This window comes from Rhamphochromis longiceps, linkage group LG8 (assembly GCF_057381845.1).
Source record: "Rhamphochromis longiceps isolate RC_006_pf linkage group LG8, R_longiceps_female_GT1.1, whole genome shotgun sequence".
In the NCBI taxonomy this organism is placed as follows: domain Eukaryota; kingdom Metazoa; phylum Chordata; class Actinopteri; order Cichliformes; family Cichlidae; genus Rhamphochromis; species Rhamphochromis longiceps.
The window spans coordinates 6,130,515-6,141,692 of NC_140564.1; the positions used below are offsets into that span (position 1 = coordinate 6,130,515).

At 42.5% G+C, this 11,178-nt stretch overlaps 1 protein-coding gene across 1 annotated transcript; it reads right to left on the bottom strand.

Moving 5' to 3' along the window:
• Positions 1–3,723: 3,723 nt before the first annotated feature.
• On the bottom strand, positions 3,724–8,798 carry LOC146662996 (2-aminoethanethiol dioxygenase-like). Its single transcript, XM_085415583.1, has 2 exons — positions 8,103–8,798; positions 3,724–5,715 (listed from the first exon to the last, which is right to left on the bottom strand). The coding sequence occupies exons 1-2, from the start codon at positions 8,436–8,438 to the stop codon at positions 5,260–5,262; spliced, it is 792 nt and encodes a 263-aa protein (XP_085271709.1). The 5' UTR covers positions 8,439–8,798; the 3' UTR covers positions 3,724–5,259.
• Positions 8,799–11,178: the final 2,380 nt, after the last annotated feature.

Consider the following 11,178-nt stretch of genomic DNA (forward strand, 5'->3'; position numbering starts at 1 on the left):
TCCAGATGAAACCATGGTGTCCTTTGATGTAGTCTCTCTCTTCACTTGCATACCCACCACGGAGGCTGTGGAGACTGTCAGAAAACGACTACAAGAAGACAGCTCCTTGGAGGACAGGACCAACTTCACACCCGATCAGATCTGCACACTGTTAGACCTCTGCCTCACCACTACATATTTAAGTACAACGAAGGCTTCTACAGACAAAAACATGGCTGTGCCATGGGCTCCCCCGTGGCACTCCCACAGAGCTTAAATGTGGGACTCTCCACCATTTGACCTTAGAACTGAAGAACTTTCTCGGATGAGAGGTGAAACGTCTTCAAGCAACTTAAAGAAGTTCAGATGCTTTTCTTTCCAAGCTCCTTAGACTACGATGACCTGGATGAGAACCTTCACAGACATTACCTCAGAATCACAACCAATTAAAATATTAATGAAAACATTAAATGAAATATCTATGTAATATTTTAATTATTATTTTTTCTAAAAGTAGATCAAGCACAAAATTTCAATAATTATCCACCTGTGTTTGCAGGTGCCTAATGGTGCAGTAGACTATGTAAAAATCATTCAAGAAATTTTTACAGGAAAGTTTTTACAGGCAGCTACTATTTTATTTATTTTATTTTATTGCTGCCAAAATGGTTTCGGCATTTTCAGGGCGTATGGCTGATAAGTTGCTGGCCTATCTGAGCCTCTGATAGTGACTCCAACAATCACAGTCACAGTTCAAACCCTCAGTAGCGAATTTTCCCTGGCAGTTGGTAATCTCCTTTGACATTAAACAAAGTGTTTGTGAGATGTGGAAAAAGCAGCAGGAAGGTAACAAGTGAGATGCAGTGTGAATTTTTCACCCACTATTATGACATATAAAAATATGATAAAAAATATATATTAATATACTAAAATGCATAAAACCATTATTCTTTTTTTATTTTTGTGAAGTGTGCTCCTGTATTTCCAAATAAAAGGCTTTGCTTTAAAAACTGCTTATAAAAGTATAATATATTCAGATTAAACTGAAACACATCATTTGATTCTTCTTCAACAGTTTACAAAACTTCACCCTAATCCAAGAGTGATGTGAACAACAGTTCGATCCCTTTCCTTATTTGGGTTTTAGAGTCAGAGTCATAACAACGTTAGTCATACTTGTTGGCTTCTTTCTGAAAACACTTCCTTCAATCGACTTTAACCAAAAAAGGAAACAACTGCTCAATAAACAATTTATAAGTCAGAGATGCCAATACAAACGATTCTTTTCCTCTTTTAATCTCCAGTCGCTTCTAAAGCCTCCTCATGGGAGATGCTATATCTGTTTTCTGAGATATAACTTGACAGTGGCTAGGTGACACTGTTAATCGGTTAACTGGTTCATCCTTACAAGTTGTCGAGTTGTTAAAGTTTCTGTTGAATGTGTGCGTGTTTCAGTTACTATCGATAAACCAGTTCATCTTTTTATTTATAACATGGATGTATCTCCGATCACAGGGGACTAGTTTTACAGTAACATCTTCTTTAGAGGCTCTTGTCTCCGTTTTAGTCTTTTAGAAACTTTTGTTTGCTCTGTTATGTTTTAATATTTATGTTAATAGTAATTAAGGACAAAGCTTTTTAGTTTACACAATGGGGCTCTTGGGCTCTAAGTGCACAGAGAAATATTCCACTGCTTTGTGTTCAGATTACGTCAGTGAAGCTGCTGACTATAGCAAAGAAAACGTGATCGTTTATTAGACACAAAGTAACCTTTAGCCATCACTAGATTGTATCAGGCCCTCCTTTTGGGAATCTGTACACTATATTACTGTTACTGTCAGCTCCAGGAGTACGACGAGTAAGTAAGTAAGTAAAATTTATTTAAATAGCACATTTCACAGATAAAAATCACAAAGTGCTTCACAATAAGATCAGACAAGTCAAAATGAATTAAAAGCCCGTTTGTATAAAAATGTCTTCAGCTGCTTTTTAAAGGAGTCAGTGGAGTCTAGACAGCGTAAAGGCAACGGCAGAGAGTCCCACAGCCTCGGTGCCTGAAAAGCCCGATCCCCACATGTTTTAAACCTAGTACGTGGGACCACCAGTAGCCTCTGACTTGAAGACCTAAGTGCTCGGGATGAAGCATGAGGTTTCAACAGGTCAGAGATATACTGGGGAGCTTCACCGTGCAGAGCTCTAAAAGTTACAACGAAAATTTTAAAATGAACCCTAAAATTTACAGGCAACCAATGAAGAGAAGCCAAAACTGGAATAATGTGTGACCTCTTGTTTGTACCAGTTAAAAGTCTTGCCGCTGCATTCTGTACAGACTGAAGGCGATCCAGAGCTGGTTTGTTGAGACACGTAAAAAGACCGTTACAATAATCCAAACGAGAAGAGATAAAAGCATGAGTAATCATCTCAAGTTCTGCCTTTGACACCAGTAGCCTGAGTTTAGAAATGTTTCTTAGATGATAAAAACTGTTCCGGACAAGTTGTTTAGAGTGTTTCTCAAGAGACATCGAACTGTCAAATACAACACCTAAGTTTCTGAGACTCGACTGAAATGAAGGGTCTAAAAAACTGATACTGCCTAATTTCTGAGAGCATGTGATCAGGTGCAATAATCAAAGTTTCTGGTTTATCTGCATTTAACTGAAGGAAATTGTCATTTAACCATTGTTTGATTTCTGACAGACAATTATTTAAACAAGACAATTTATACAACGAGGAGTACAAGACACTGATCCAAGATTTTCTTGAACGCTGTCAATCCAACTACTTGCATTTTAACACCAACAAAACCAGAGAGTTAGTGATGGTCTTCAGGGGCTGCACAGAGAAGAGGGACACTTTGAATCTGGACAGAATGGTGAGGAAGGCAGCCTCCTCTGTTTGCATAGCGCTGAAGAGCCTAACAGACCAGCGGGCAGTAAGCGGAGCAGCATCACTAACAGCCTGCAGTTGGTTTCCTGCTCCACAGACAGACCAAGGAGATCATTCCTCCCACAGGGCACGCGACTCGCTAACGCCAGTGGGTGGGTGTAGAGACTTTAACATTACTGTCAGCATTTCTCACTGTTCCACAGTCTAATGCACACTGTTCACCATGCACCTTTATCAAAAGGTTATCTATAGTGGACTTTTAAATTTGTAGCTTTATATTAAAATATAGAAACATTCTATTTATTGGTGTTTATTATTATATGTCTATAATATTTGTGGATATTGCTGGAATGTAGAATCTGTGTAGTGCTCTCAGTGTAAGGTTGGCTGTCACGAAGAACAAAAAGGGAAACAAAAATGGTGTTTTATCTCCCACTGTTCCCAACGCGGGTCATCTCATCGCTCATTTTTACTGTTTTCTCTTATTGTAGTCTTTAACTTACAATTTAAGCACCGTTAGGCAACTGTTGTTATGATTTTGTGCGACATAATTGAACCTCAGAATCATGGGATGACAGAGAGCAAAAAGGCATCCAAAGAAGAAATATCCTTCAAAGAGTCTGGAGAACTATTCCTGAAGACTACTCAGAGAAATTACTAGAAAGCTTCGCTAGAAGAGTTCAGACCATGATGAAGAATAAAGGCGATTATTTTTGTTTATACACTGTATTTCTATTTATTTTCCATATGCTTCTACTTTCCCTAGCAGAATAAGAAAAATCAGGAGTGGCTTGTGAATATTGCAAAATACTGTACGTGTCACGTCGACAGTGGCAGACGAGTGGAGGTTGGAAGTAGGACCCAGGAAGCAACTTTTGATGCGAGTGAGCTTTATTTTAAGAGGTAGGAGAAAACAAACAGAAACAGCAAGGCGAGAATAAAACTAACAAAACAAACCTGAAGCCAAAACCAGAGACGCAGGGAGACACGGAGGGAAACCATAAGACAAAGGAGGGAGATCACACAGGCAAACCAGCAACTAACAGAGGCAAACACAAGGCTTAAATACACAGAGGGATAACGAGGGAATGAGACATAGAAGGAGGACACAGCTGGGAGTTATTGACAAGACGAGACAGGAAGCAAAACTCAATACATTTAGATAGGACACAGACTTTCAAAGTAAAACAGGAAACATAACTTGACTAGGAGGGAACAGCAACCATGGAACACAGAAACAGAAACCAAAACGAGAAAAGATAAACAAAGACAAAATCAAAGTTCAATAACGATACAACAACTCAAAACACCTGGTCACTGACCCAGGACAGTACGAGTTTCTGCAGGCATTCTGGAAAAATACAATATGTTGATTGGGTCAAAACAGCCCATCAACAGCTGACAGCACTTTCCCTCAGGATCAGCACTGCAGACTACACTCTGACTGTCAGTGGTGCAGGTCACTGACAGGGCCAGGCAGGTTTCTGCTGAGTAACTCAGCACCCACCCTCCTCCCAAAATATAGTAACTTTCGTCAGATTTTAAACTCTATTAACGATAAAAGACATTTTTTATTTGTGAGCATCTTCATCTGTTTTATTGCTCCACATACATTCATCATCAAAGTAACAGCATCATGGTCATACTGACACAAATGTGTGTGGAGTCAAACGTAGGCCGCAGGGAATTCCAGGCATAAGCTCAGGTGACATACGTAGGATTCACGTCAAAGACAGTGAAAATGGTTAAAATATTAAAGTTATCCAATACATCTTCCATTTCCAGCACTTAGCCATAGCCATCTTTGTAAAAACGGCTTTTTTCTTTCCTCTAATAACTGACCAAACCTGTTTAGGAAGCATGTCATGGATAAGTGAAAAGAATAAAAAGAAAGCGTAAATATAATGTGTGCAGTGAGTGGGTACATGGCCTTCTTCATAAGTGTACATTCATTATTCACATATAAGGCAGACAGGAGAGCTGCAGGCTTTGGCAATGTGGAGGCTCTCTGCAGCAGAGACCAACAACAAGCAGCACAGCAGAGATCCTAATGATACCCCACCATTCACAAAGTGTTGCTAATAACATTCATCAGTGTACACGGCCACATAATGATCTGAAGGAAAACACCATATTAGGAATGAGAATTCCCCGGGATCACAGGGATATTTGTGGAAGGCTGTTCAGTTGTCCTGACTCCAGGAGGGCTTTAAGTCAGTTTAAGCCTGTGTATACCTCTGCACTAATATATTATCCTTAACCAAGAGCAAGGCAGTCAGTCCAGGTAACTTCCAGGTGATTATGACTCAATTTTTGGTTTTCCTTCTGGAAGATGGCAGAACAAACAAGTCTGTAATGCTTTGTAGTGTGTTTGCTTTCGAGCGCAGGCTTCTATTACACAGAGACTGCAGGCCCTGGGTATGATTCCCCACCACACCAGAAATCCTCCGGCTGAGGGATTTCTAAGAGCCACACCTCCTCTTCCTTCCCCTTCTCTCCCTGCTGTTCCTGGTGACCTTTTGCATCGGTTTCATCTTCCAGTGCACTTTGCAGGACTTTGTAATAGTGACAGTCTCGCCCATCATCTGAATTGTACGGAGGAGCCAGGATGTCCAGGAAGGCGGCGGGCCCATCGACTGCGTAGATCTGGTGAAGGTTATCCCGCACAGGAGTGAGGAGACATGGCCCGCTGTTCTCTGAGTACTCAACCACTGAGCGGAGCACGGCACGCCACACGGAGGTCATCTGCAGTGGGGGCACCGGGGGGTCAAATACGGGTGGGACTGTGGTTACAGCCAGGTTTTGCTCCAGCTTGTCAAAGCAGCGGACGTTCACCTTTCCATAGAGAACCTGGACCACAGGACAGGAAAAAGTTAGCAAGAATGGAAACTAGTTACTTGCTGACAAAGAGATATGCAAATAGCTTTAGCCAGAAGTTAAGAACATTCAGCTTCTGGATAGCTTTCCTAAAGCCCCGACCTTAACAATGTGGGGACTATACTTAAAAGCCAGGTCCATGCTGGGAATCCAACCAGTTTAAAATAACTATTCATGTAACTATTATAACTGTTTAGTCACATGTGTGAACAGAAGCTCATATTCTACAGGTGCGACAGCTAATTGTAATCAATTACATGTATTAGGTCATTTTTACATGTACTCAGTTATTTTGATTACTTTGGCTGGAATGGATCCGTGTCCAGCCGTGTTTTTGTCCTTACTGCTTCTATGGGTACAGGGTACAAGGTCAGTAGCAGCCAGGAGCTCCTGCGTGTGCACACCTCTATACATGCAGACAGTTTGGCAGTATATTAGTCTGGAGCATTCAGATGTGCATTAAATGGTAAATGGCCTGTATTTGTATAGCGCTTTTCTAGTCCCTAAGGACCCCAAAGCGCTTTACACAACCTGTCATCCACACAGTCACACACTGGTGATGGCAGCTACATTGTAGCCACAGCCACCCTGGGGCGCACTGACAGAGGCGAGGCTGCCGAACACTGGCGCCACCGGGCCCTCTGACCACCACCAGTAGGCAACGGGGGAATTGTCTTGCCCAAGGACACAACAACCGAGACTGTCCGAGCCGGGGCTCGAACCGGCAACCTTCCGATTACAAGGCGAACTCCCAACTCTTGAGCCACGATCGCCCCGCATCGCGATCGCATTAATAACACAATCTTCCTGGGAGTGGATGTCTCACTAAACTTACTCCAAGATCAGACGATGCAATCCTCAGAGAAAGTGCAAAAATCCCAAGAGAAACATCTCGGCTTCTACAGGCCTGCGTTAATATGCTAAATGCTAGTTCATGACAGTACAATTAGAAATAGACTGAACAAGTATTGACTAATTCTAAGAGTTGCCAGGAGAAAGCCCCATCTCGCTATTATGAAAATGTCAGCACATCTGAACACACCACACGATGTCTGGAACAACATCCTTTGGACAGATAAGACCAAAATGGAGATGTTTAGCTATAAGATACACCACCACACTGGAGAAAACCAAAGACACCACATCAGCACCTCATACCAACTGTGGTGGAGGGGTGATCACTGGTGTGGCAGGCACAGGAGCTGAACAACTTGCAATTGGCTTTTTTGGTTTAAAAGCGTTTATAACAAACAAATTAGTGCACTCTGACACTTCTAGTAGAAGACAACCACAAACCCAAACTAAAAACAATCTTCATACTGAGTATTTAACAAGCAACAGCTACTTTTGGCTGCTCCCTTATTCACAAATATTTGATTTGGTAGATTTGTACAGCAGATGCTGATTTTTGTCTCCTACCAAATACCTCAAAATGTTAAAGTAATACATTATGATTTTTCTCCTTCCACACGATGTATGTCTGCATACAGTAGATACACAGTCTGTGTAAAATATCATTTATTACAGTGTCTGTATGACGCAATTTTGGTCAAGCTTTAGCTATCAGACAGATAGCTCTAGCTGTGCTTTGGTTGCACCGAGGTCCTCTGGCTGCAACATCAGATGTGTTGTGTTTTGTTTTCACTGAACGTAGCACTGTGCATTCTAGCAGACATCACTACTTTAACTAGTCTGTCCAAAGGACATTGTGGTTTATTCACACACGACTTATCTGTAGTGCCATGTTCTCCGGCAATCATACAAAAAAGCCATACTTTTCCCCAATTATACTGACATGAACTGTATCATATAACTTATTAACTGAGGCCTGCACAATCTGAGATGGAGCTCTTGGGTTTTTCACACCTGAGCTTTGCATGGTCTGACTACGAGGTGAACTTGTGTGTTAGTGCACACCTGAACGCTCCAGACCAGCAGAAGAGCAAAACGTCTGCTTGTATATAGGTGATCACACTCACCAAATCTGAAGTCTGACCTGGAAGAGCTTTGGCTCCAGCACCAGATGTATTTCTGTCTGTCAGTAAAATACTTCCATTTCTATGTTCCTTGTTACAAATGCTGTGACCACAGCCACCAATTACATTTCTTTACAATAGGCCCACAACTGACTGTATCAGAAAGGCACCAAACGGTGTAACGCAGCATCCATGTTGGAAAAAGGACATAAATGACTCCACCCATCAAGTATTTAAAGGTGTGGGCTAACCCTAGTTATTTAGCCTGCTGACCCTACGTGAGTTCGAGTGGAAAGTTAAAGGTATGTTACGCACACGTCCAGCTAGTTAAGGCTTCAACTAGTTAGCTTAAATGGCGTTAGCTGAACACAGAGGTGTAAAAACCTTGAGCATCCCGTTCATCCCCGGGTGATCGTGAAGCGGTATGGACGCGCCGCTCCTCAGCAGGAACACACCCATACTGAACACCTCCGTCTCGCAAATGTGCATGTAGGTGACCGGGGGGCTCTGGAGCTCCGCTGCCCCGGAGCTCGAGTTGGTTTTCCGAGGAGCAATTTTCACGTCGGAAGCCCTGACGGCAGTTACTAAGGAGATTAGCCCATTAAGTTTGTCCTCAACGACTTTAACGTCGCCGTTGGCAGACGACTGCAAGCCTCTGAACGTCGTATAGGCTTGTTTCGCTATTTTCTGGATGAGAGGAGTTTTGTTGTCTCGCGGCATGCTGTCCCCAAAATTACAAAAGCAAAGAACTTCTCGGCGTCTCTCTGCCAGGATTTCCACCACCTTTGTTGAAGTGCCACATAAATCCTGCAGTGTGAGCAGATGTACTGTAGGCTCGGCCAGTTCAAAAAGTGCGACTTTTATCAAACAAACAAACGCAATTCATAGTGAAAATGTCTGATTTGAAGCCCAGATCAGAGCCTCCCTCCACTCATTCTCCGCGGTGTCGCCTCCTCGTCCTCGCTCAAAGAGCCTGCGCATGAAGCAACAAGCAGCGTGGGATGTGAAGTTTAACCTGAACACTTTATCGTGGTCTTCTTCGCGTTAACGCGAGCAATGAACCACTGCGCCATCGGATCCTGTTTAATACACACCTTTGTGCAACTGTGGAAGACTGGCGGGTGTACAAATGAGCCCGAAACAATAAAGAACAGCTCCGTCTGTCAGTGACACTACATTTCCCAGAGGTCCCGAGGACGCAGCCGAGTTTGTCGAGGGGAAGGCCAGACAGGCCACTGAACTCTCTGTGGCCCTCCCCCGCATCACATCCTCCGTCTCCGTTTCTTTCCTTCTGCTGAGGCTTTCTTTTCTCTTTAACTTTTCACACCCATCCACGCCCACACACACCACGACCATAAGGATTTTACACAACAGATGTGTGAAGCTTTGCCATTTTTTGACATAAAGCACTAACAGTGAAATGCACCTGTAGACGCTTCAAGCAGATAGGATGAGGGTTTCTGCATTTCTGACCCAATGTTTTGAGCTGTTTGTGAGTGTGTGTGATTCATTATTATATCCTCTGTTTGTTGTCTGTTTATATTTTGGATCTTCTTATTGGTTTTATGATATTCAGTTTTGGTCCTCTTTGTCGTCCCCCTCTGTCTCCAATGTCAAGTCCCCTTCGAGTTCATGGTCTGTCTCCAGGGTCCTAATCCTGCCATTCACAGTCCTAATGACAGAGGCCTCAGTTCCTCATGTGGTCCCTTGGGAAAGTTAATTGGCCACCCCTGCTTCAGAGTGACAGGTCATTGCACGTCAGTACAAAGAGAACTATGAATGAATGGTTTGATCAGGATAAAAATCATGCAACTCATATCTTCAGTTCTTACAGAGGGACAGTGCTCTGCACCACCAATCAAAACACCAAGTGAGAGAATATTTTGAAAGAATGCTGTTTATTGTTAAAATATTCCAGGATCCATGTGGCGAGGTGATGCTCCACACTTGTGTAATACAGCCTGCCATTTAGGGTTGTGAGCACAACTCCATGCAAAGTAGCTAAACATTTTTTCTACTTATTTATTTATTTTGTTTTAGTTTTTTGTTTGGTTTTTTATGGGGGGAGGGGGGTGTCATATTCAGTGTAAATGTACTTATTATATTTTGCACACTAAGCACACTAGTCAAGACAGGGTAATGTGTGTAAAATAGGCTGGATAAAGTCAATGTAACTTTGAATGGTATATGATATTTTATATAAAAGGGCAGAAAAGAAAGGCATAAACTGAAAGCGACAGGATGTCAGTTCTAATACAAATACAAAAACATAATGATATGAAAATGCAAAAAAAAGTATTTTGCTCATCTACACACACACACACACACACACACACACACACACACACACACACACACACACACACACACACACACAGCCTAAGAGTTGACCATTTTGTTGTTGTGGTTTTTCTCTCTAGTATCAAAGGATTACTACAGCCAAGGAAATAATAAATGCATAAATTGGATCTTTTGCTGGTAATACAGACAGCTAGTGGTAACTACTAAATCACAGATGCTTTGTGTGTACGATGTGACCCACATGAAGGCCTTAACCAGTCAAGTCAGTTTTCTTACCCACGGCACCATTCCAGTACTGTTACAGTGCCATAATTAGGCTGCCTTGCTGCTAGCTCACAACAACCTGTTTCTCAAGCTTTTCTTGCAGACGTTTTATCTTTTCTTCATGTTTTTTATATTGTCTGCTTTCATCATCACCTTTCCTTTTGTGCCACTCTGTATCAGCTAGTTTGTTAGCTAAAGTGTGCAGTGGAATCTGTCAAACTGAAATCTGCACCAAACATAGAAGCTTGGATGACAACATAAAGACGTTTCAAATTCACTTCATAGTATTTAGCAGTAAAGGTACATCCAAGACATGTAGGCTGTTAGGTTTGGTAATCTCAGTCTCTTCCCACATAGCAATATTGGTATGGCCCGGATCTGGCCCACACAATGTGCTTACACATGGCCCACACACCGCAAAGAATGACTGCCTTTTGGTGGCCCAGATCTGGCCCACACATGGGCCAGCACAAGGCCAGTTGCAGACACACTGCTGGCCCTGTGCTGGCCCAGAACAGTTTCAGCTCTGGCCCCAGATGTCAGCCTAATGTGTACCTTAATCAAGCCATGTAATAACAACATGTGACTAAACTCTGTTCAGACAGTGAATGGACTGATTCTTATATAGCGCTTTTCTACTCTCCCAGATTACTCAAAGTGCTCTATACAACATACCACATTCACCCAATCACACACTTTCTGCTAACTACATTCATATACATTCACTCTCGACATGCAGACTGGAGGAGCCAGGGATCAAACCACTAACCTTCCGATCAGTCGGTGACCTGCTCTACCTGCTGAGCTACAGCCATCCACTGGCAACGTTGAGTAAACCCTCACTAGGTTTTGGATAAAGTGTACACTCACAAACCTGTCAAACCTGCATTTGAAA